Source organism: Haliotis asinina, chromosome 5, assembly GCF_037392515.1.
Source record: "Haliotis asinina isolate JCU_RB_2024 chromosome 5, JCU_Hal_asi_v2, whole genome shotgun sequence".
NCBI classification, from domain to species: Eukaryota; Metazoa; Mollusca; class Gastropoda; order Lepetellida; family Haliotidae; genus Haliotis; species Haliotis asinina.
The window spans coordinates 67899468-67927161 of record NC_090284.1 but is presented as its reverse complement, the minus strand read 5'-3'; the positions used below and the strand labels follow the sequence as shown (position 1 = coordinate 67927161).

The 27694-nt window shown below is 39.2% G+C and overlaps 2 protein-coding genes across 3 annotated transcripts in view; one reads left to right on the top strand and one right to left on the bottom strand.

Annotated features, from left to right (window-relative positions):
• Window positions 1–18520, bottom strand: part of LOC137283997 (transient receptor potential cation channel subfamily M member 2-like) — a 34304-nt gene extending 15784 nt beyond the window's left edge. The window contains exons 1-16 of the mRNA XM_067815661.1: window positions 16643–18520; window positions 14880–14959; window positions 14364–14532; window positions 11868–12051; window positions 11156–11289; window positions 10675–10849; window positions 9724–9830; window positions 9119–9207; window positions 8780–8973; window positions 7622–7753; window positions 6010–6140; window positions 4873–4923; window positions 4240–4290; window positions 4051–4092; window positions 2428–2481; window positions 22–114 (exon numbers count right to left, since the gene is read on the bottom strand). Coding sequence (XP_067671762.1) covers window positions 22–114; window positions 2428–2481; window positions 4051–4092; window positions 4240–4290; window positions 4873–4923; window positions 6010–6140; window positions 7622–7753; window positions 8780–8973; window positions 9119–9207; window positions 9724–9830; window positions 10675–10849; window positions 11156–11289; window positions 11868–12051; window positions 14364–14532; window positions 14880–14959; window positions 16643–16690 — 1734 coding nt within the window. The 5' untranslated portion in view covers window positions 16691–18520. The remainder of the gene's footprint in view (window positions 1–21; window positions 115–2427; window positions 2482–4050; window positions 4093–4239; window positions 4291–4872; window positions 4924–6009; window positions 6141–7621; window positions 7754–8779; window positions 8974–9118; window positions 9208–9723; window positions 9831–10674; window positions 10850–11155; window positions 11290–11867; window positions 12052–14363; window positions 14533–14879; window positions 14960–16642) is intronic.
• A 4661-nt stretch (window positions 18521–23181) lies between these two features.
• LOC137285115 (transient receptor potential cation channel subfamily M member 8-like) overlaps window positions 23182–27694 on the top strand; it is a 35294-nt gene continuing 30781 nt past the window's right edge. The window contains exons 1-2 of one of the 2 annotated variants that reach the window (XM_067817329.1): window positions 23182–23353; window positions 27117–27168. In XM_067817329.1, coding sequence (XP_067673430.1) covers window positions 27138–27168 — 31 coding nt within the window. In that variant the 5' untranslated portion in view covers window positions 23182–23353; window positions 27117–27137. Of the gene's footprint in view, window positions 23354–27019; window positions 27169–27694 lie in introns of those variants that run through there. The other variant, XM_067817328.1, reaches the window with a different exon arrangement.

Sequence of the window (27694 nt, the reverse complement as noted above, 5' to 3'; positions counted from 1 at the left end):
TTATCCGGTTGCGTTGAATACCTTTTGTATGCTGTCGGTGTTCTGTTCTTTGCTGACGAAGACACGTGGTCCAAACTGTTCGAGGATTCTATCCGTGAATAAGCGTATCACCGCCTAAACATTCAGAAAATAATATACGCATTATATTGCGGACTGCAATCAAAGAGAATTTAGACCAAGAGTTTTTGTTATGTGGCAGTGATACTCATTGTGTAAGAATGTAATAGGCAGTATGTGTGTAACGCCTTCTTCAGACGATTCGCCATCTCCCTAGGTCAGTCTAAAGACGCACAAGGTTTCAATGCCCAGACCTCTGACCAAACACAGCACATACTGAATATCCACATGTACATTGTGTTGCACTTGGAACATAGTTACACAATGTAGAACACTGCAATTATCGCACGTCCAACACCCCTTTTGGCTAACTGTTACATGGAAAATGTTACAATTCCTAATTTGACTAGTTTCTAAATGAAATCTAATTCAAATATTTTCATTTCAGTACAGAAATATATCTGCACGGGAACTGTGGGCTGTGTGTGAGAAGTAAAGGGGTCACTTAAAGGGGCAACAATCACTGGTACAAAACATTCCCTTGGTTCAGAACCAGTAGAAATTTAGGTCCAGATGAACCAAACCCTGGGGGCATAAATACTCTGTTAACTGCACCATTGCGACCCAAACTTTGGTTCCCGTTTACATATGATATTTTTGTCACATGATTGTTCGATCTTTTTGTTGGTGTAAAATATTCATAACCCGGTTTAAAGACACATTGTGCTTTGAATGCTCACGTTATGGTCCCTTTGTTTCTCGGTGTCTACGCTCATGGATCCCCTTGAGCCCTTGCAACAAAAAACGAAATTAGTTTGAAAGAAATTATAACCAAGTATAGTTCAGTTGGTTAGTGGTTACTGTCATACTCAGAAGAGGGGAAATTAGACTGTTGACATGATGTCAAAAAGTGGATAAAAGACATCGATCACATATTCCAGATCTATGAGTGTGTGACTGTCGTGGTACGCCGTTTTAAGCAAATTGGCTTCACACATTGTACCCATGTGGGGAATCGAACCCGACTCTTCGAACCACTAAGTTTATCGAGATCCACCCCGTTCATGGCTGCTTGGCAACTATCAACTCAACGTGACTCAAAGGCAATGTTCACTCTACTGGTTTAACGCTTGACCTTGAATACAAAGGTCAGCACAACCTAGGATATTTGGCTGCAATTACACCAGGATTTATTCATTGTATGTAAAACGGCAACGCCAAAGAACAATCACATTATCCCCCGACGCGGATTTCACTGTAGGTAAAAGGTAAAAAACAAATAATCTCCTTCAAGCTCACATAATCTGATTCTGTCTTCCCCTTGAATTCTGCGTATTGTTTGTGAAGGTTTCGATGTATCTCTGAAAGGTCAACCTCTTGCTGAAAGGAAAGTTTGCAAAATGTTTGGTTAAACATATATACTAAACAGCAAAGGAAACACAATTCTGTCATTTTTTTGGTCAAGATATTACACAGGAGATAAGAACACTTAATTTTATGAGGTTTTATTTTTTTAAATAGTTTCTTTTGCTGTTCAGTATATTTGAGAGTAAATATTTTTCTATCAGCCAAATGCGTTTTCACCTATAGGAACACATACTTAATCCAACGACATGACCCTCTTTATGATCATATCTCAACATTATATGTTCCCGACTCTTTAAGAGGCATGTGTGTATGAATGTCTATACACTGAATATTTCCACACTGCTGTCAAGGCTATTTTGACTGATATCGATATGAGTGTAAGGTCATTCTGCACCAAATTACCGTTTTCATCGCAGGGATGCCATATAAAACGATAGTAATGTACCAAACACAGCATACCCGAGAAGATCCGTGACAGAATAGGTCTTCAGCAAGCCCTAAGAAGCGATTATGCTTGCCGTAATAGGCGAGTAACGGAATCGGGTGGTCAGGCTCGCTGACTTGGTTGACACATGTCATCGAATCCCAATTGCTCAGATGGATGCTCATGCTGTTGATCACTTGATTGTCTGGTCCAGACACTATTATTTAAGGACCGCTGCCATATTGCCGGAATATTGCTGAGTGCGACGTAAAACTAAACCCATTCGTTTAGCAAACACAACACAAAAACAGTTTTTAAGTCAAATCTCCACATGTCACGTTACGTATTGGCAAAATTGCTGATTAATTCTCGGTAGTTTCCAGTATACGAGTAGATTTATAAGTGTTCATGTTACTAATACTGCCTTTAAGATTTATTTTCCTTGCAGATACTTATTTTGAAATGCTTTACAAATCTCATATTTGCGTTTCACTATACATCTCCTTTAATGTGGGAGAAAGCACAGATATGCTTGCACTGCACATCGTAAAGCGTGGACACATAAACATTATGACTACCTGGGCCAGTTCCAGTTGTGAAATGATCTCCTTCCTGTAGTCTCTCTTCTGTTGCTGTGGAAGAATTTGCTGTTCTCATTCACTGATAAATCACGTAAATGTATATGCAATATTCAACATTTGAGGAATAATTTATAAGCATTTTATGTCATTTGAGATTATGTACAGCTGCAATCAAGTCCATCGAGTGGTTCAAACACTGACTCGAAACATCAAAATAATATATGCAGTTAAGTAAGAAGTGTTTGATTACAGCCGACAAACAATTTCAATCGTACAACCCGACCCGAATTTAATAATTGTCACTTTTGCTCGATGCCGGCATCCTGGCTTTTATGTATAAGCTAGTCAGTTGCTCACCCTACAAATCACAGGAGCATGTGACACGGGCATACATGAGGCCTTTCATTGGACTTACTTGCAATCATTGCATCGTCAAACTGTGAAATGTCCTCCGACATATACTCCACCATAAGCCATAACAACTTTTGAGAGATTTACTAAAAGCTTTGTATATAGTAACTTTTGAATCTTCGTAGAAATATAATGCGAGAAGAAAGAGATGAGTATTTCTAAACGTCCTACCCATAGAGTTCACATACTGCTGTCTTTGTTTGGTCATTTTTCGCTAAATTCCCAGGACCTTTGAGAAGAGAGATGCAATGATATTTGTAGGGTGCCCATATCAAGTTCAACTGCTCAAAAGCACTTTGTTTCCCTTCGACCATTGGATGTCCACCACAACGGCGCGTCGTATTTTAATCTCAACTCCCGTGGGAGTACATACATACCTGTCCTGAAAATGCATCGGTATCCTGTTGCTCCTAGAAAATATGAAAAATTATTCCAATTAACAGAAATAATTTTTATACCCACATACGTCAAAATGCGGAGTAGGCTAAACAAAAACTAGTATGACATTGGTGATAGAGCGGCAACCCTGATGTGTAGACGTCGATTTGAACTTCGTCTCTCCTGTAAATTAAACTGAGTCAGTTCACAATCAGGACACGAAGACGAAGTACAATTAAAACAGAAGCTGTTTGGCATTTGTCTTGCTTTGAACCCTTACTGTTGACTGAATGAAAGATCAATTCATCATAGTAATCAATTAGAAATTCACACTGATCTTTCTATGCACATTAGACCTGTCGAGTCTTCAACCTGTAGAGATCAATTCAGATGTCTTGAAAGGAAATAACATAGTACCAAATGAACATTACATGATACATTGTTATACAATATTGAAGAGGCATCACAGTGTTGTATGCTAGTCAGTAAACTAAGAAAGAAGAACACATTTTTCACAGGATTAACAGGATGAACGTTCACGGGATTAACCAAATAGTTATTTATCCTGTATATTTATAACAAGATTACCTTGAAGAGATCCGTTTTGGTGTTCTTTCGGGTAGCTGCCTTCTGTAAAATAAGTAAAATGTACTCTTTAAACACATTTCTTACATAGATAAATGTACATAGTATCGTCAAAGAGAATCTATTGCCGGCCTTACAATGAGTGAGTATTATTAAGGAACGTGCTTTCATTTAACCACTATTGTCCATTTCCTCTTCATGCTCGAGATAGGGAAGTTAGTGCTCTCATCATGCTCTCTGTGTTACCTTACACAACTCTTTCACGAATTTGAACCTGTCCGGAGTATCCTGCAACATACCAAACCATTATACTGAGTAGTAAATCTGCAAATATGTAATAATGCTGCATTTGAAAGAAAATGATTTGGGACTTTAATTATCATATATTGTGAGTAAATGACACTCGACATAAACATCAATAGTTTACCTATTTACCTGTTTGTCTTCTGTGACGAAATCCAGTATTCGGTTGAGGTCATATTCTTTCTGCATAAATAAAAATAGCTATATTGAAAAATAGTGATTTAAGGGAATTAAGGTTCAAAACTTGCCGTTTTCCAGGAGTTTTTCTTTCTAAAAATGGCTATCCGAACTATAATTGTTTCCAGCTAGGAACCACAACGAATCATATTTTGGTTTGTATCTAAATCTATTTAAAGATATGGCTTTGAAATCTATGAGCGGTCTGACACGCACAAGAGAGACAATTTGGTTCAGCGAATAGCAAATAGCGATGTCTCACACAACTAGACAACTGGGATTTACACATATACGCTATGGACCGCTATGCATTCAGAAATAAAAAAGATCTTCCAAGTGGAGTCTGGGGTGGGGCGGTTGGTGATGGTGGTGTTCTAATGGCATGATAAATGCTAGATAATCTTATAATATTGAAAGTGGAAATAACCAAGACACGCAGTGTCGGGGTTTGTGTGTGTGTGTGTGTGTGTGTGTGTGTGTGTGTGTGTGTGTGTGTGTGTGTGTGTGTGTGTGTGATATTTGTGTGTGTGTGTATGTGTGTGTGTGGTTATATGTGATTAGCATTGATTCTGTTAGGCTTCAACCGACCTTGGTCTTATGCAGTATTTCTGACACCGTCTTCTGTAAGCCTTTGTCCGTCTGTAATCACATCAATATGTGTTGACACAGTCGATCAGGTGTAACTGACAACAAAGCTGAATGTTTGTCAAAACCATAACATGCAAACATCTAATTAAATTCCTCTGGTTAAAATGTTCTATCAACAGAGTATTTCGTAATGGTGGAACAACGAGGTCACAAAACCGGTATTAATTAGGTTCTTCTAATTCGAACACTTCTCTATTTATGAAAACGTCTCTCGATTAGTAAAACAAATCTTCAAACGGATGGGTTGGTATCGTTTCCTTGATCTGATTATGGATACAGGTTTCGTTCTACAGTGGATGTGTTTGTGCTTATGATAGCTGATCCTGATACAGATTCCGGATCACTGAAGTCAATGGCTTGTGATCAGTGGTAATTTTCCAGATCTGAATTTGCCATTTTTGTTTGATAATTTATCATCCAAAGACAACGTGTCAAACTATTCGTGTTGTGACTCTATAAACTTAACATGGTCAGAATAGACTGATTTCAGTTATCATTACGTAATCATAATGCGTTTCTGGTCAGTCCTTGAAAGTAAAAAATGTAATATATATGCAATACAAAACCGGTACAATGAGACAAATTGCGAATCTTACATGGGTGTCTTTTGATATGAAATATATTACTATGCCGAAGATATTGTTTTACTTTCATTAACGAGTGTTGATATATTTGATACCAGAAACCACGAGGTGAGATTCTATTTATCATAAAAAATATCATCATTCGTTTAACTTAGACACACACACAGACACAGACACACACACACACAGACACAGACACACACACACACACACACACACAGACACACAGACACAGACACACACACACACACAGACACAGACACACACACACACACACACAGACACACACACACACACACACACAGACACACAGACACACACACACAGACACAGACACACACACACACACACACAGACACAGACACAGACACACACACACACACACACACACAGACACACAGACACAGACACAGACACACACACACACACACACACACACACACACGTGCGTGCGTGCGTTAATTAGTTAATGGTACGCGATGTATGAACTCACTTTTTGGTACAGTTCCAACATGTCAACATCATCCACTGCAGAAACCCCCCAGTCAAGTAGGAATTCAACGCATTCCGATTTTTCTTGTAGAATTGCTTCTTTGAACACCATTTTCACGATGTTTTCAGCATCTATTTCAGAAACAGATTATATTTCAGAACACCGTCATCGCAAACATAAATATTCCACCAGTGTCGGTCTCATCACTACCTGACACCACTCTTTGGAAAGACACTTATCTCGTACAATAACTCGTGTAATCACCAGACAGCAGCGATGTGGTTTTATGGTTATTTTACCCAAAGATAAAAAGACACATACATGGACAACCAAACAACAACGAAACATCGACGAATATAGTAACAGCTTTGCCAGTCTTGAAACAGTACTTAAGTACATGTACATAATCCTGTTGTAGGCGTGAAGGTCCAATCACTGATCTAAAATATACATAAACTTCAATCAATTTCAAGGACTGAAATTGAAAATTGGTAACGATGTAAATTAGTTGCAATCTGGAATACACAAAATCGTGAACATCAGCAATGCTGGAGCGTATGACATCTATGACTTCACCACATTGATTGTCACACTGATTGTCACACAAATAATAACTGCAGTGATTATATGAACCACCACTGATAGTTACATCAGTAACTGTGGTAGAAACCGTTCTTACGGGACGTCAGGCGTCTGATTCACCTCTAATCCTCTTTCATTTCTAGAGAGCTTTCTACGTTCAAGATAGTCCCATAGATGTTCGATGGGGTTCACTTCGGGTCTAACTGCGCACCATTAGAATGTTTCGATGGCGATGATCTGCAAATGGAGAACGCTGAGATAGCCAAGGGGATGTCTATTGAAATTTAGCCTGAAGGTACTATCCAACTAGATCATAAAACCGCACACCATCATGGCTCCACAGTCAAAGGGTTTACCATCGTGGGCCATCTCTCCAATGCCACGGAGTGCAGTTCTTCGGTATGGCATTGCATCTTAACAGACGAATGAGGACTCGGTCACCACCCACGGTCTTCCATCTCATCACCCACGATCTTCCAGGTCACCACTTAAGGTCTTCCAGGTCACCACTTAAGGTCTTCCAGGTCATCATCCATGGATTTCCAGGTCATCATCCACGGCCTTGGAGGTCGTCATGCGCGGTCTCACAGGTCACCACTTACGATCTTCCACGTCATCATCAGCGGTCTTCCATGTCATCACCCACGGTATTCTAGGTCATCACCAAAGGTCTTACAAGTCATCATCCATGGTCTTCCAGGTCACATTCGATGATTTTCCAGGTCTTGGACGATCGTTCACTTCAGTGGTGGCCATGTGCTTCACCACAACTTGTTACCCGTGAGGGTAATGTTCAACTTAGAACCGATGTTGCGACAGGAAATCCATGCAATTTGCATGTCAATATCCATTTTTTAATTAAGTTCGTCTTGCCATGCCAATAAATTGTAATTACTAGTGCTGTATAATCGCCTGTTTTAAGCATTTCAAATTTTGAATAGTAAAATTTGACCTTGGATTCACGTGGTGCCCAACTATGTTCATCCGGATAATTAAGTAAACCCTCGAACGTCAGTGTTCATGAACTCACCTTCGAAATCTTTGTAGTTGTCAGCTCTCTTGTTTTCAATGTGTTTCTCTGCCTTTTCTTTTGTTTTTCTACTGTACACCGGTGTCGGTAGATATTCATCAACCATTGATATCAAATCAGTGCTTGTTTTTGCTGTAAATCAAATGATATTGGCTGTCTCAAACACGGAAACACAAGGTTTAGTTCGAAATATGGAATGCGTCAAACTTCGAATGTCCGCACATATCTGCCATAAGTGAATTAAAATTGCCGTTACTTCAGCCCAACAGAGGCCAAGTGTACAAATGTAGAGATGGCCATTACTAATACAAAGTCGTATCTAAAAGTAATATCTCTATGTGTATCTTCCATCATTAGAATATTAGGTTCAATTTTAAACACCACAATATCGCAAAATCCAAATATTTAGTAATATACATGCATTATGTACTTTATTATACAGACCAATTTCTTGAAACTGGTAATAATGAGATGCTTGATCACAGACAACAGACAAACAGACGGTTCAAATCTGTTGCTTGGTGATCATAAGAAATTTCAAAGTCTGATACAAATTGGCACTGGAGTGCGAAAAGGGCAAACTGACTCTGAAATGTATGTGAGTGGCTGATAGAACTAGCCTACAATGCTAAGGCCTTAAATGAATCTACCCTCATCAAAGAACGCTCTAGTACACAAGTCGCGGGACACCGTTTGAAATCTGAGTAGCAAGAAAATGAATCTACTTTCACCAAAAGATACTTGACGTTTCCGAGGCATAAAAAAGAATGTCGACGATGTAACGTTGCAGCTGTCTTGAAAAAGTTTTGTTTCTTTGAATGTTTAAGAAAAGATGTAAATACTAAACATAAAAAGGGGACCTCTTTTGTCTGATCTATTTGGGACGATTAGTGGAAGGGATTGTTTTTCTGTGCTTAATTCAAACTTTTCTCCAAACTATAAAATCTATATGGCAGCACTGATGTTACCAAAGGTACTTTAAATCACGTGTGCGGTGGCCAGAGACAATAAAAGATGTTGGTAAATTAGACAAGACCTCACCATTTGACTTACAACAAGATTGTTTGCAGATGGCCCTTTTCTTGTACTTAAAGGTAGAAACACTGCTAGAAAAGATTAATGTTAAGCATATAACACAAACAGGTTGAAATGTCATACTTCTGACAATTGCCGACATGATTCCTTGGAAAAGGGCTCCTTCTGTTGATAGGTCAACGACAGACAGGAGGTCACGTCTTTGGAGACATTGAAGAATCACCTGCACGTATTCGTCAACTTCTTCGTCATGAAACAGCGTTTTAAGCATATTACTTAACTCTTCCTTTGAGCGCTGACTGATGACTGTTCCGAAGCTGATGAAATATAAAAAAACAACGCAGTGGCTACATGGCTCTATGGCTCTAAAACAGCTATTCATCTTAAGTAGTAAATGGAAGAAACATATGGAGGTAAATATACAGACTGAGCTCCTGATTATATATGAGAGAACTAACTAACCGTTCATTTCTGTCTTCGTTCTTCCTTTGAGACACACCCTTCGATGTTTCCATTGCATAACAAAAAGCATTCGCCACACAGCCAGAATCCTGGAATATAAATTGTTGTCGGATGTTGTATGCCGTACTTTGAAACACTACCGAGAGACTGAGCCATAGAATCGTAAGTCCATCCAAATGTATTGAGCCAAAATATCTTCTTTTCACAAATATCGGAGGGTTAACACATGACATTAATCTGACATGAATTTATGTGATTCGAGTATTATGTTGTTCTTTATTACAATTATAGGACAATGGCCTATAAATATTAGCATTCGAATATGGAACAGCAAAGCAAAGGATTGGCATCAATGTATGTGGTTGGGATAACCTGACGTGCACCCGGTTAATGAAAACTGGCAAGATCGTATTTGTCTTATCTTGCAACATATGTCATATTTGGGATTTCACTTTCTTAGTAAAGTACAAATTCTAGTACTTTTTTGGTTGAACTCAACTGAAAAAGTACTAGAATTTATACTTTACTAAGAAAGTGAAATCCCAAATATGACGTATGTTGCATTTGACCACTTTCTAAATGGCATTGTGTAATCATTGTCTTACCTTGACAATAACGACTGGTATGTTCTCTCTCAGGTAGTTTCTAATGGTCTCTAATGTGTAGAGGTCGCCACAAAAAAGGATCGCAACTGCAGGAATGGCACGAGAGGCTGAGAAAACACCGAACGACCCATCAACTAAATCTCATTAGTATACTACAATAACAATAACATTTAAAGGCGGGTTACCATCACAGATCTTTCAAGCACAGCTACGCTTGTTTAGCTCCTATATACCTTTGGCCTGTACCTAAATTTATTTTAAAATGACATTTCGAAACAAGCCTCATATTTGAGTAGTAACTCAGACCTGTCTTTTCCTGGTTCCATTGAGTCAGAGTTCTACATGCGTCCAAGAGAGCGTTTTAACGACGCTTGCGATTTTCAACATCAATACATATAGCTTTAGAACAGAGCTGTAATGTCACGGACAATCACAATTTCCATAAGAGAACAAAACTTTTCAAGCTAAACTGTACGCTACTGGATCAGTTGTCGAGATCATGTTCTAATATTTGTATAAATGCCATGTAACGCACTTGAGACGCCAAAAAGTCACTCAAATCCAACAGATGGTTTCTCCAGGTCTCTCTCCGATGAGACCAAAAGACACCAGCGACTTGATCAGAAACTGTCGGTAACGCTAGCTCAACTGGGTCAATCCTCTACTTGTGTAGGCTGTTGCATGTATCAATAGTGACGTTGTTGATGATGAAGTCAGAACACCTCTTTCACACGATGTTTCCACTAGGTATGGTTTTGCTATGTTAAAATTACAATTACACAACTGATCAAATGCTCTTATTTTCACAATCATAAGTCATGATTACTGTATCTCCAGGGGCACATTACCCTTTTCTTTTTGGAAACAGTAAGGTACAAAGGAGTTCATTTATAATGGAAACAAGGTTTGAAGGAAATAGTCAGTTTACTTTTTGCTTCACATATATCTTACCATCTTCAGGCACTGATAATCCGGCAATAATCTTCGTTAAAAAGGAAGAGTTCGATAAGATGCAGAGATATTCGTCGACTGTTCCATTATCGACCAGCATCATATGGCTCATTGTTTTCCCTATGCTAAAGATCTCCCTTTCGGTCTTGTATTCAAAACAGCCTGACTCGTTTCCCTGTTCGTGAAGACAACATACATGTATGGTCAGAAAAAGAAGAAGAAGAAAAGTGGTATCTTTCATGAAATGTCCACTTGTCATTTTCAAGACAGATGATTACCCAGTATATTTGACGGTGCAAAGATGAAGCAAAAGAGAACAACCAGCGTGTTGCGCAGTCCAACATCTAGAGATTTACAGACCATGTGCAGCAGTACACTGAAATTATCACCAGAAAAAATCTACACCAATTACGGTTAAAGTGTTCATCTAACAAACATCAACCGCTACTGTCAAAATGTTTCCAGTTTAGGTGCAACATACCTTTTCCATGAGACCTTCTGTCCACGATGAACAGCCAATTGAGGTGATTCTGTCTTCATAGCTTGCTTCTGCCTTAGCTTCCAGTATATACTCGGATATTCCTTCTTCTAAGCCATCAGACAGAATCCACAAATCTGCGCAAAATTGACAGAAAAAGAATATCCAAAACAGTGAAATCCGGTGAGACGAGTTTGTACGTCTTTGTGTGTCTGTATGTGTTGTGTCTACTTTCAGTTCACGAACAACGTCAAGACAGGAACACTCGTACGCCCTACAGTACTACTGTAACACTACGCCCTACAGTACCACTGTAACACTACGCCCTACAGTACCACTGTAGCACTACGCCCTACAGTACCACTGTAGCACTACGCCCTGCAGTACCACTGTAGCACTACGCCCTACAGTACTACTGTAGCACTACGCCCTACAGTACTACTGTAACAAAAACGACGAAAACCATATCCACATATAGCACAGTGCACTGGTGATACGAGGTGGCCGCTGGAGCTTAACTCGTAACCAACGTCAACGTTTACTTTTCTGATTTAGGCATTTTAAGTTCAGATACAGTTATACGAGCGACAAAACCCTGTCTGGTTTTGGCTACATATATTTATTAAATAACGATCATTGTCACGAAACTGTGCAGATCACCCGATTCCTCATTTGTTTTATTATTATTTTGTGTCAAAGAAATTACATTAATTACCTGAAACTGACGACAGTTTTTGAAACAGAAACGAGATTTCTTCTTTCATCTGAGTCTCTATTTCAGGATCATCAGTTTGAGATCCGATCAATGGTAAAATCCATTTCGGCTCGTTGATATTCCATACTTCAATGAGTAGATGCTTGATATGTTTGAATGGTGTATCCTCATCTATTCTCACAAACTGCAAAGTATTAATCACACTGTAAAGTATTAATCCTTGAATTTCAAGCTTGACCAGAGTACTATTTGAACAGGTAAGTGTAAGTGTACAAGAAACACGACAGAATTATGATAGGAATGTCAGAACATTAAACATATACTTCTCACAAAAAATAAGCAACAAGCGTTTTCAGTGTACTATCTTTATCAATCTCGATAGCCATTTTGACCACATGTTACTGAAAGGTAAATGCTCAAAAATACATAGCGTTTAGTGACCGTTAAACATTACTCGAACAGAACCACCCTCAGAAACATCAGGCACAATGTGTGGCAGGAAGGTTCTCCAGTCTTCACATATGCACCCTGATCGGTGTAAACCTACCTGTAGTTATTCCACTGGTACAACAAGCGAATCTTAACTTCAGTTGTTATTGTTGTTTATGATGTTTGTTTAGATCAACAACATCACACATATGGACTGGCCGGCAAGACCACCTGAACTCATTGAACATGACTGAGGCATTATTGGAAGTCACGTTTATGGTCCCCATGTTCACCTCCAGACTCTTTATGACCTTGAGCCGGCGTTACAAAGCAAATGGCAGAACATTCCACAACAGTAACTTAAAAGCCTCCTGTAGTCATTGTAAAGGCATGTAGAAGCACGCATTTGTGCTTATGGTGGCCATGCACGTTACTGGAAACGGCTTATCTGTCCAAAACTGACTTGAGGCTTAATAGTAATATTTTGTCAGTATATGCACATCCAAATCACCGTGAAGATTAAACCCTATGAACTGCACGTCTCTCTCATGTTATCACACAATGTCGTTGATCTCTCATATTTTCGGGCGTAAATCAGTAGAAAGGAATTGCTTATTGGATGGTTAATGTACAATGTGAAAACAACCATATACAGGATGTTTAACTTTTTAGACAGATAACTATTTGTTATCAGTGTGAATTTATAGCCTCTCAAAAATTGTTTTCTCATCAAACTACACCTGGACATTGCTTTTGTTTTTGACAACGTGATATGAACTTGTTAATACTGATCTAACACCATCGATCAAGGAATTACGTTTCTTCCATAGCTGAAATCTCGGCGTCTTTATGATTTCAAGGAAATGGTTTTGTTTGTTTTAGGCGTTGACAACCACCAAGTATTACGTCCACTTGTTATTAATACTTTCTGTGAACATAAAGAAAGTCCGTCCTTGATTATATTAAGGATTATGGTAATCAGTGAGGCAGAGATTTGGTCGTATAACTGCTAGACAAAAATATGTCTCTCTGTAATGACAGTCGCATTTATTTTTTGACGTCAGCCAATATAATAACGTGTTCGTACTGAAACGTTATCCCGTATGGTAAAGCCCAAGCCTTAACACTTCGTTATCTTGACTGACAACAAAACCAGTTGCTAATGTTTTTACTAGATCGCTGTCTAGCTTCGCACCATGAGCCAACATTACAATCCCAGAGCACAAGGCACCAAATACGTACCTCAGTGCCATGTGTCTTTAGCTAGACTATCATACAAAGCTCAAGAAGAAAATACTTCCAAGGAATTTAAGTCTTTCACAATAGTAGGACATAGCACTGAGCACAAACTCAGTGGTTGAAATAACATTCTGTTGGGATTCAAAGGCATAACAGACGAAAATCGAAATCGAACATGATGAAGAGAAAATCCGTATATGTATAAGTTGATGTCTTAGAAATTTCACATTTGACATTTCCGTGGGGGGAAAAAGGTTCTAATCCATATTTTTTCTGCAAGTCATTGTTGAGGAAATGAAATGACGTAGCTGGAGCTGTAGTTATGGTTTATGAGGCTCAATACTGCATGTATTGCCACAGAAGAGTGAGTGGTTGAGTTTAGTGCTACGCCGCACTCCAGTGCAATATTCCAGCTTTATGGCGGCGGTCTGTAAATAATCGAATCTGGGCCTGACAATTCAGTAATCAACAGCATGAGCATCCATTTGTGCAATTTGGAACCAATGACGTGTCAACCAAGTCAGGGAGCCTAGTCACTGGATACCGTTAGTCGCCTCTTACAACTAGCATAATCGCATTTTGTGGCAAGCATGGGTTGCTAAAGACTTATTCTACCCCCGATCTTCAGACATCTCAGAAATAATTTGCATGTAGTTAGAATTGTTTAAACCTGCTGTAGGAATTTCAAGCTCACTAGGTTCTTGAAAGTTACTGTGATTGGTCATAATTTGCCATGTGAAGGTCAACCTACAGAAATCTGTGTATTCTACGTAGTGTAACGCCCACAGACGCCCATGGGAGTAAAGTTACCTGAAAATATGTATTTACCTGTATTTCATGTCTTTCTTCGTCCTCATCGTCTCCAATCTGTGTGGTTCCAAAAGCCGTTGTGACTGCTGTTTGTGTATTGACTTCTTTTTTCCATCTTCCTTTATCATGGGATTGTGCATGATCCTCTTTGGATTTACCACACACACAGTCTTCCCCATAAGCTTCGCTTTGTAAAACAGTTGAACCAAAGATAATAAACTCATGGTATGGAAATACATGGAGATTTATAATACAAACAAACAAATTTGGAAAATACCCAATATGTCATACATAATTGTGGCATGTTTATGTTTTTCCCTAACAAACTACATATACAAGCACATCTGTCCATATCTGTTATATCGTTACAAGATCTGTTATACAACAAAATGTTAAGTGCAAGACAAGATAATGTTACAAAAACCTGTATTCGTGTATCTAATAAATATACGTGCACATGTAGGCATCACTACTCAATCAAACACTATCTTTTGCTCCTGTTTGTCGTTGACGAATAATTTCATGTTCACTGACCTTTTGAAAATGTGACAATCCCGTTGCTTGATGTTTGCCTTAATCCAGGCCTCATGTTTTGAATACCAGCTATCATCACCCTGAGAGGCAAGTTGATAATGTTAGACTACAGTAACAGGAAGAGAGGCAAGTTGATAATGTTAGACTACAGCAATAGGGAGAGAGGCAAGTTGATAATGTTAGACTACAGCAATAGGAAGAGAGGCAAGTTGATAATGTTAGACTACAGCAATAGGAAGAGAAGCAGGTTGATAATGTTAGATTACGGGAATACGTATATTTGTTGGTTAACAGGTGCGCTGGGAGGAAAAACAACAAATAATAATGACTTTTCAACTTATTTTGATATAGCTTATTCTAAAGGAATGGAAACAGATGCATACAAATTTCGGTTAACATGATGTATCACTCCAAATTGTTGACGTTCAAAAGAAGGGTTACTAACACAAACTTTGAAGCAATGCAGGTTGTCAAGAGTTACGCCCCATCAATATGGTATATTGGAATGTGCATTCAGGAAAAATCTTCTTGCGCACTGCCTGGCAGTCTATGTTTAGATATAATGTATACGAGTTGCAAGATTACAGCTCCAGCAGCAATGTCACTCGCATCTACAGTCAATCTGACGGTTGTCGCATTTTAAACATGCTTGGGGAGTATGGAAATCACTCACGAGAATGGTTCAACCTTCTAAAATGCAGACAGATAATGCTGTCTACAATGCCGACAACGAAGTTTAATCTTTGGGGAACAAATTATAGAACAGGGCTACCATATGTGAGATACTTTGTCCACAATTTCTATGAAAGCAGCCACACAAAGACATCTCATTAGTTCTTTATTGTTTTGGGGAACTTGGAGGCGTGGCATTGGTTCCGTTTTACTTAAGCAAGCTGCACCTAATTTTGAGGTTTGACATCGTGCATTTGCCTTTGCCAATTCACATTTGGCAAAATTTACAGTGACATTTTGATGAAGAAACAGTAATCCTTTGCTGCAAGTATGGTTTGCTGAAGATCAGTTCTGACACGGAAGATCGTTTAAGTATGTGGGCACTAGAAATGGTTTCGGAAGTTATGTACCGGAAGTAATCAGATCATTTCGTGTATATATGACTGAGCACCAACTATTCGTAACAGGAAGGTACAATATGATCTCACTTGAAACTCCGTAATCACGTATGCAAGTGGAGAGCCGTCACGAGAGCACAATAATCCCTTTATCAGCCGATGTATTGTAACTGAAGGCACGTAGTGACAGAAAGAGCCACCACTAATAATACACCTCACATAATGACATGCTCACATGCTGAGGAATGCAGAACTGCTTTCTCGAGGGTGTTCAACTGATCACCAGAATACAAAAGTCAGATGAAAGTCAAAACACAAAACCGACACGCCGTACCTTTCAATGAGTAGACTAATCTAAAAATTACAGGAAACAACTATTTTCGAATTGTGATACCTTTTTATCATTATCAAAGCTTCGAGTTTCCTTTTAGTGGGTGAGTATGGCTTTGCGCCACTTTTAGCAACATTCCAGCAATATCAGCAGAAACAGGCTTCACACACTGTACCCATGTAGGGAATCGAAACTAGGTGTTCGATGTGACGGGCTAAGACTTGTTGGCTGTAGTGTCAAAATGAAGGCCGTCACTACTACAGTTTTGTTAAAATGGATCAATTACTTTTACATGTTGCATGTAATTGTGTCTTGTTTTAGTGACATGCTACAAATATTATTGGTCTGAAGTTTGGACTCACCTGTTGTTGAGTCGTAGTATCTGCTGCTGCCATTGCTTTACCCGTCATGACCAAGAGCCATACGTATCATGTGTCTAGATGGATCTGGAGTGAATGGTTATTGAAGACGTCCACAGTCTAACTTGGTGATTCTTCCTTCATTGAATAGTGATGTAATTCTCGTCTGTGCCCCAACATGTACAGACAATACTGACAGCTGTCGCATCATTGCGTAACATCCACGAATGTATGGCACTGACAATGGTAACACCACAGACCCATTCAAAACGTTTAAGATATGCACGAGGCAGAAATTCCACTAATTCTTGCTTTACTGGGTCATATTTCAGTGCACATATAGTCACGACTTTGGATCGGTGAAATCGATCTGAATTCAATCGCAGGGACTCTTTGTTACTGGTGTTACGCTTGACAACGCTATCGTATTGAGGACTTTGCATGCGCTCATAATCACTGCGTTTATGTGACACTGCAAATAGCAATAGACTCTATCAAGGCTACCACTCTGAACGATCGGTTCGTTCAAGCTGTTCAAGGTGTCGTGTAAGAAATATGTCTTGGCGGATATCCAGAATGATAATGGGATATTAGGAAGTTCGAATTATCGCCATGAATTTATTGAGAAAGCATGATCACAATTTGAACGTAAAATCAATGATTTTGACCTAGGTAATGGACCAAACACTATTCATTTTATTTTGTTCTCTCTTGTGCCAGTTGATGTTTATCCTAAACACGAGTAACCCCAAGTATGGAGAAGGTAGAGGCACGCTGTGTTATCAAGTTTTTGCCGGCAGATTCACGAGGAGGTTTTTCGAACCGAGTATTTGTCCATTACAGATGAGCCAAGACATGGAGGATATCAATGAGGTCATTCAAAACATGACGATGTTAGGGGCCGTTTGGTTAGTTGGTTTTCCATGAAACAAGAGGTTCTGTTCAGGCTGTCTGCGCATGTTCATGAGATGTCTGGAGGACTGTGTAACTCTGGATGGTGACTATGTAGACACCTTTTTTATTGTATCAGATTTGTTTCTGTTGCAACGGGTACAATTCTCCGTATTCACGTTTCTTATTTTCTTACCTTGCGGTGACCTTTCGTTGATTTTTGCCTTCATGTGCTGTGTCTATCTACGCATGAAGAATTAGAGTGACTTAACATATCTCCCAAATTGGTTTTATTTCATGCCGAGAAATATTTCAGCAACCCCTGCCTTTAGTGTTTACATTTTCCAAAGTATCAATATTTCCAAATTATTGTTCTATCGATGGAATGAATAAATGTTTAATGTAAGACATGTATCTCTATCAAATAATGATAGGAAGCATTCTTACAGGAATAGGACAGGATTTGACATAACTACACATCAACGCAAGATCATAACCGATGATCCACTGATCCCGGCTCAACTGGGAAGAGAGGGGACACAGCTAAATATTATGCATATGCACCAAAGATATCATTGTCCATATACAGAACGGTATTTCCAAGAACCGTCCGTCCAGGCGAGACTGCGGCTTTCTTCGAACAATCAGTGACGCAAGATTGTTCATGTCGCCTTACCCTTCGATCGGTGAAATACTCGCTGACTGTCTTTATTCCTGTATTTCTCCAGGTCCACGCCTGCCTTCTTTCAAGAACGGAATACGCTTACCAACTCTCCAATCAAACTGTTGACCATGTCAAATACGTAACACACTGTAACATTCCAGTTGCACTGGAATTGATTTTTTGGTAAATATTTCACTGACAGATCCGGAACGCGACATGCCTTTTGCATCTGTTTCAAGCAATGCTTCATGACTGCAGTGTCTCTGCCATGTCAGGATGACTCCGTTAACGGTTGGCATCCTCATCCGTCAATGTCGTCTTACGATGTAATCAACAAGCCATTGACCTGCCTGGCTAGCCAGTTTACAATGCAATGCATTACAATCACTATTATGTCCACGTAAAGCAATTCTGTATGAAACCAACCATCAAAGAAATATTAAATAATTTAATATTGCAATACCATCTATGCGCATCAGTAATTATCAAGCACAAACCATGTGCTAGCTATTATTTGACTCCTCTTTCTTAATGACGCCTAATATATTTTTAAAGAAATACTTAAACGCTACATATTGCTGTATAAACATTGTGAACCAAAATCCACTTATTGGAGAGGTATGTGTTACATGTTTACTCTGGCTGAAGCAATAACAAAAGTAAAGTTTAATTTTTTAATAATTTACTTGCAATCTGAGAGGAAAAAAGGTGATTATCACCAGTGCCGAAAAGTATAAGACGAACCACTGTACCAGAACATGGTTTATCCACTAACAATCCCTCAAAAGGATATCATCTGTTTCTTCTTTATATGACCAACATTTCCTAGTGTCCTAATACAATGCTACTCCTCCTGGATTGGATGCGTTAGTTCCTACAGATGTTGAACCTGCAGATCTATTGCTCGAACGATGACGTTGTTATGTATATGGGCGGTGACGGCTTGGGAACGGTGAAGTCAAGCGCTGTGTGAATATCGGACAACTGACAAAAGTGTCCTTGGTACAGTGATGAGATAAATAAGTGCCTCACCACTTGCATGGATCATCTGCTGATGATATGTCTCGTTACGTCTACGTACAAGCAACTGCTACTGGTGATGGCACAAGATCTTCATCGGATCAGTGAATCCTAAACCGTGTCCTCAAGTTGCGGTTCTTGGTTCCTGAAACATGCGAGATGTTCCGGCCAGTTCCTGATTGTGAGGAAGTGGCGTCTGACTTTCCTTTGAAGACCATTTCTTTAGCATGAGGGCATGTGATTGAATTCATCAGATGCTTCATCGTCGGCCAGTTGTTTCACCATTAATAAAAGTGTGGTCAATTTTTAAGTTTGCCCAGATGTTGCGACAGGACATCCTGCGTCACTCGTGCCAGTAAATTTGCCCCCGTTGCGTTAGCAGAAAATAACACACAAAAGAATATAATCTAAATAGGACAGAGACGTGGAATTTCATAGGTTCGTGATTTTTAAATGGTTAGTATTTGTGTCTACAGTGTCCATTTCATGCCTGTTGACATTGAACTGCATCCACAGGATATTGGTCAGCCCATCAAAAGCCCATATATCCGTATGGTTCTATCCTCTTTTGCCAGTCGGTCTAGTTGTTTATTTAAGGAGTCAAAGGATTATGAGACATGGTCAGCTGGGTTTGTTTGTTCAACTAATCACACATGCCCGGGGGTTTGGTGGGGGTTACAGGGGAGATGACCTAGCCAAGAAAGATATTTAGTACGGTTCTTATGTTTTCATGTTCAGCATATACATAAACCATAATACATATCATGTAGATAATACATAATAAAACCATAAACAACTGTACAGGATATTTAGCATCATGAAACGGCATAAATATAAGAAATTAATCTATTACTATCAACCACAATCATACATAACACAGAGCATACACAAATGTACACAGTGTGGGTTGATCTTTGGACCTGGATTTGTAGAGGCTTGTGTGGATGCTGTACAGCGTTGGAAATGATGCAGTGACAGAGGTGATTCCACTTAAAATTTTTTGACGTCTGCTTCAAAGTCAAATCAAACAATGTCCCATCAAACATTAAAACTCGTCAGTTCTGATCGCTTAGTTCCAAGTATATATGATAAAATATTTCTACATTGATCAGAAGACGTGTCTTGGTGATCCTAGGTGCCCCTTACGTTTTGTCAGAGTATATTTGACTTTGTTGGAAAATATTGGTTGATTTCACTATGTCACCTTTTTAGTCTACAGAATCCAAAATGTCAGACACCTACATTGCAGCCAAAGTTTCTAAAGCGTTTTGTCTATTGTTAACTGTCATTTATATTGCGATATTGTTGCGGATACGTTTGCACGATACGTTTGCTAAGTTCCATGAAATAATATATTGATTTTGTTGCGTAATAGCATGATTTACCCCCAACTGTCGTCTGAATGTACAGGTTTTCGGTTTTCGTTTGCGAGGACAGTACCCATTGGTGTAATGAGAATGGCTGCCGTAGGTCACGTTTCTGATTTTGATCAGTCTTGATCCTTTTCAGCAGACTGAGGCAAATAAGCGTCATTAGAAACTAATCTTTATGTAAAATATAATCGCCCCTTACAACTGTGAAAATGCTCTTGGTACAGTGATATTATTGATCTTCAGTTCGAACGATACCGCGCCATCAAACGAATCGTCTCATATGTTATTCACACGAATCTCCGAAAACTGAGATATTTCAATTTACCGAGCGGAACGCCACTGACATCGCGAAACAGACGACCATACATGTGATTTCAGAGGCATTTCCTGTAACAATTTTCCGATTATGTAAAAACAATAATATAGAAAATGTAAGGGACTGCTATGACATGTTGCAAATGGAAAAAAGTCGACGCATTTTATTCTTCTTTCGTGGTTTATCTCGACATATAAATGTGTATGCTTCTATTTTCAGTAACAATACATTATTTTAGTTTTAGTTGTATTAATTTAATAGTAGTGATTTACAAGGTGACATTTTCCTTGATAAACACAGGCTTCATCTATGTCTTTGGGAACTCTGTCAGTGTTGTGCATGACAGTAAATGCCCCTGGTTGACTGGTGTTGAAAAGGTAAATGTTCAACTGGTGACAACACGACAACGCCCCTAACGATATATTCCTTCGAAAGCAGTTAAATAGTTGTAGGGAATTAGTATTACTGAACCACGTTATAGCAATTCAGAATTCAAGTAATATTTTTGTGCCCAAGTCTAGTGGTAGTAACAGATGCTCTGCAGACAAGGAAAAACTCTTTCCTAGCATAGAGGGGAGGAGCCTAGTGGTTAAACTGTTTGCCCGTCACACGGACGACCCAGGTTCGAATCCCCACATGAGTACAATGTGTGAAGGCCATTTGTGGTGTTCCCTGCCGTGATATTACTGGAATACTGCTAAAAGCGGCGTAAAACCATACTCACTCACTCATATTGTAGGGAATCGATGACAGTATAAACACAATTAAGAGTAGTTCAAATAGGGCGCTATGGAGATGTGCCATATTAATATTTATTTATCAAATCAAGATAAGTTGTGTGAAGATCATATTTCACTCTGTATTCTGCCAGTGAATTTGTACTTTCAACCATTGTTTTACCTTATAGTATTTTACATTTATGTGTGCATTTGTAAAATATTTGAATGCAATTGTCAGTTGTGCAATATTTCTTTTGTGTTTGTTGGTATCGCAATATACTTTAGGAACAGATTTCTGGTTTCGTTTCTCATTAACACTTCACATGTAGCAACATTTACATCATATTTTCACATTACAAGTCCTTCTGATCCTTATGTGAAGGTATACATAAACACAAACAACCTGATATTGTAATTAAATACCGCTGAATAAAGACATTTTCAGTGCACTAATATTGCTTGTGAGAGTATTTTACTGGTCACGCAAGACCGGGACCCGTGAAGATAAGGGTTAGAGATGATCTTCAGTAACTCATGCTTGTCGTGGACAACGGGATCTGGTGGTCAGGCGTGCTGACTGGGCTGACTGATACATGTCATCGGATCCCATTTACCTACATCAATACTCATGGTGCCGATCGTTGGAGTGTCTGGTCCAGACTTAATTATATACAGGCCGCCGCCATATAGCTGAAGTGCGACGTAAAACTAAAAACTAAACTCACTCACTGACATATGACTGGTATGCGACATGTTCCGTTTTGTTGACATCCATTTACAGTTTAGTAAATGATACTACGCTTTGTTGAGTCCAGCATTGAGTGGGGTCTATACATCGTGACAGACACCCACGGTCTAGTCTGGCTTAACACGCACTTCGGAGTAGCTCAACCATACAACAGTTGCTTGAGGCAAGCGGTGGAGTCAGTGACAGAAAACCCGAATATGAATTTAAGAGATGACGTTAGCAGAGTCATTGGTAGTTGAAATACAAATGTATATTGATATTTTTCTATTTCCAACACACTAATCATAGAAGCATGGTGAACACCATATGTATAAAATACGTTTATGTTATGTAATAGCCATAATCAAAACAACATTATACGGCACGTGTTTGGCACAATGACTTTAATGTATACTTGTCAAATAGTCACATTCCCACTTGAACATGATGAACGAGTTCTGGAGGCTGTCTGTCCTGAATTGGCTGTTGGTGGCATACACGGAGATATCTTACTACCTGCGTTTTCTATGTCTTACATCCGAGCTGTATAACATTGATTTATGACTTCGACTCACGTAGAAGTTTTCATCATGTCCACATATTAAAGTGACTTGGATACCATAGGTTGAAACAATGTGAAATCTTATATACACTTGCACGGCCAATCTAAGTTATTCTAGACCATTATAACAATCGAACTCAAGTCGAACGTGAAATGGAGCGAGTCGCTATGAAAGGCGACATTGCCACGCCCAACATATGAATTCAACAGATCAGACCTGTGCATACATACCCCCTCTCACAGGATAATGGGGTCAGTAGACAATGCCGCATTCAAGCGTAAATAGCAGGTTGTGTGCGGGTTCAGGACAAGATTTTCAGTCTAACCATACACTTCTACCCGACCTACCAGTCCTTGATCAATAGAACACCGAACCGGATCTATCTAAGTGTTTCATTGAGACACCTTTACTGGGAATCTCACATAACACGTGTACATGTAGGTAAGTCGTTACGATTTCTTCCTCTGGACGATCTTTTGGCTTGTTCACGAGCGTAACAAATAATACACACGTCATTTTCATGTGCATTACCAGCTGACCGTGTTAAATTTCTTACAGTTCCCTTTAAGTTAAATCTGTTTTAGTTCTGTCCCGTTTCTCCCTCTACTTGGTCTTGAGCTCATTAGAGCCCTATGAGTGTGGTATACCAGGGTGTAGGTTTATTTACTTTATAACCCATCTGGACGCCCATTATAGGTTATAGCACATGTGTGGATAGGGTACATACAACATCGATGAATCTGATTTCAAACTTGTAACGAATGAGGAATTTTGTAAGCACTATAGATAATTCGGATGTCATAGCAACATTAGTAATTCGGAGTCAACTGGTGACAGGTACAGTTTATGTCATATGTCATATCAGTTACAAAATATAGTGCTCAGTGATGTCACCTAACAGGAAGTGTATGCAAACTCCTTACACTGAAACATCGTCTTTAACTGGGTGATTAAATCCTGTGATGTTTATTATTTTTCAAAGTAGGTTTTTTTTTTCAAATATTCCTTTTGTCAAAATCCCCAAATCAATTAATAGGTATATGTCTTCAGTTCGATTAGTGAACTACAAAAATCAAGCATTTCAATAATCATGGAAAATGTTAGAAAAGCAGTTTAGTGTTCCAGTCCGGCTGAGAGGCTTCACGGGTGATGACAATATGTATGTGATCTGCCCACGCTTTGTGGCTGCATGCGCTTTAAGCTGTTTTGAATTGAGTGAGAGAGAGTGTGTGTGTGTGTGTGTGAGAGAGATAAGAGAGACAGACAGAGACAGAGAGAGCTAAAGTGAAGAGATATCTAGAGAGAGAGGGAGACAGAGAGAGTGAGAGAGGGAGGGAGAGAGTAACAGTTTGTGTGAATGTGTGTTTGTGTGTGTCCAGTGTGTGTATTTGTATGTTATGTTTTAGTGTGTGTACGTGCATGTTTGTTAACGGGTGTGTGTGGTACCAGTGGTACATGTGGTACATGTAGACCTCTGAAAATCTTTTCAGATTCACCAACATACATTGTAGGAATACCAACCATCACGGCTACCGGCTTTGCACAGTTCCACGAAACAGCTTGCTTTATCACCGGTGACACATTTATTTGTTCACTGGTTGCAGACACATACAAAGTTTACTTTACACGCGACAACCTTACTGTACCAACCCTTAGTCACTTATCAATGAATCGATATCATCCACAATTGAACGCAGTGAAACACGTGTCCTAATAGTCCGTGAATGAATGTGTTCCCAATATCTAGTTGACACGTACAGTTCTCAAACCACAAAGATATATCTAGCGGTCTGATACGTACTAGTGCACTACACTGCCCACACTGCCGTCTGTATGTACATGTCGACCATGATATCGTTGAAGCTACCGCTGCGTGTTTCAGTGTCTGTGTTCATGTTTCATAGAATCATTCTAAGCTGTTCATAAACACGTACAATTGTACTGAGGGTGCATGTGCACACGGAATCTACCAATTTACATGACTGGAAGGAATAACAGTAAGGACCTCAAGTGAATAAATGTGGAATGTGTACGGACAATAAGACCATAAAACTGATGAAAATGAGGTGATTTACATTAAGTGTTGGTGTAGCCTCTTTAAATGACATTTTGGAAGGTAGAATGGTGAAGAGGAAGTTAAATGGACTGGCAAGTGCTTTAGTGCGTTACAATTCATTGGTATGTTGAACTGAAGCCACGACTGACCATTTAGTAAATATTTGAAGAGTTACTCTCTTACACTCTTCTTGTCCCGGTTGCTGACCATGACTCATTCACGTAGGTGTTGGTGGTACTGACGTTGGCAGTTCTTGTGATATATTTCTGTAATGCCTCCTTCCATAATCTAGACTTGTCATTAATGGCGTTTTTACCTACTGTTATGCTGTGCGTAATTTGATATGTTGTAACTTAGTTTATAAAGGTGAACGTTGTACAGAGTTGTTGAGTATGCCACCATGGTGGCTTTATACCTAGTCTTTCAAAAGTCTATCTACATACACTATCGAAAAACGTGTCAACTTCATGGGGAAAGTAAGCCCGAGGTGATGCAGGTTTTAGACAACCACAAGTTATGTTAAATCCACAAGAACGGCTTGGTTCACACCAAAAACATTATAAGGTAAAATCCGTGTTATCCTCACCCGCAATTATAGATTTCTAGCACACATTATGAAAACAACCGATATGGTTCGTGCATCCCACAAACCCCAAAGCCTGCGTAAAGATGTCATGAGTTACTACAACTCAACAGCAATCTTTTCAGTGGGCCTTAAGAGGCACATGGATGGATTGAAACCGCGTGACGCGATGATACTAAAGCGCCAATCACTGTATATACTTTGTTGTGTCACTGTAAGGGAATGTGCTCAGGCAGTGGAGCGTTATGACACAATGTGTTATCCAAGACTCATGTAAGCAAACTTCTTTGCACGATCCCTACCTAGACAATAAACACATATGGCATATGATCCTCTACGGTGTCTCTCAAAACACGAAATATGTCAGTTTCATTACATTTTTAACTTTCATTTTTTACTATAACTCGATGATATGTATCACGTTGTCAAGTTGTCAGGCACACAGATGTGTTCCAGCTTTGTAGAAAAAACAATGTAGCCTTCAAATAGAAATATCCGTGATTCAAGACTAAAATTTAATTGTGTTTATATTATTTAAAATGTCAATATATCCTTCTCATATGAAAAGCAGACTTGCTTAAGTGTCAGTGTAAAGGTCCTACAAATCTGGACATGTTGACATGTGGAGTTTCAAATGTTGTTAAAGTGAATAAAATATGACATGATATCGGATGCTCCAATTATGATGACATCGGATGATTCATTTTATGCAGATCCTTTAGGTCAAATGAGTTGCATATTGCCATTTGTATATGATACTATGCCAAGCTCTGTTCTGCATTAATTCAAATACGCATTCTTTGTTGACATGTGGGTCTGCTTGAACACAAGGACACCCTCAACTGTACCCAACGGGCTTGTATAACAACTGAGAATAGCTTTTAATATATCATGAACTGCCATTTGATTGTACTTTATACGAATTCAGTTGATCAGTGAGTAGACTTGCATTAAACCCTTCTCATCCTATCCCGGCTTCATGTATTGATGCTCATACTGTCTAATCTAGATTTGATTATTTACAGACAGACATTATGTAGCTGGTATTTTGTTAGTCAAACAACAAACTCACATAAGAACTGCACATATTTACTTATATACAATGTGTATATGGCCCCCAAAGTAAAATATGTATGTTACTGGAGTATGGAAAGGTATACCCCTTTTGCGAACCTCGGATGTCATCCCTGCTGAGTAATCGGTGCTTGGACTTTTCATAATACTTATACTCCCGCTGCAATCTGTTTTTACAAGTAATGGAGACTGGTCACTGACTGCTTGACGTAACATGTTCTTCCTACATGCAAACATGTAATCAGGATGACCAGCCTGTATGTATGTCATGTCATGTCACCGTAAATCAGTGGTCTCACGACTATTGTTATTGGCTGTGACCTTGCTGACTAAACATTCACTCACAAAATTGCTTTATCGTTTTAGATATCAGTCTTATCAAGTTTGTACGGACACGTTTCTGCATAGCGATGTTGACTACGTGGTCACAGATGAATGTCATCTTTGTTTTCCCCAGTACAATACCTGTGTAGCTGTGTTTGTCCTTACAGGTCTCCGATGAGGTTACTAAAATGACCACGCCGCCAGCTCAACAGCATGGGGGTAGGCGATCATGACATTGTGATCTTCTTCTTCTTCTTCTATCATTTCAAAATCAAACATATTCTCGTCACGACATGGCTGAAATATTGCCGATGTGACGTTAAATATTAACTCACTTACTCACTACTACTACTACTACTACTACTACTACTACTACTACTACTACTACTACTACTACTACTACTACTACTACTACTACTACTACTACTACTAGACCCGTGAAGGTCCCGGGGTAGAATAGGCCTTCAACAACCCATGCTTGCCATAAAGGCGACTATGCTTGTGGTAAGAGGCGACTAACGGGATCGGGTGGTCAGACTCGCTGACTTAGCTGACACATGTCATCGGTTCCCAATTGCGCAGATCGATGCTCATGTTGTTGGTCACTGGATTGCCTGGTTTAGACTCGATTATTTACAGATCGCCGCCATATAGCTGGAATATTGCCGAGTGCGGTGTACAACTAAACTCACTCACTTAATCACTACTACCACTACTACTATACTTTTACTACTTCTCAAACTAT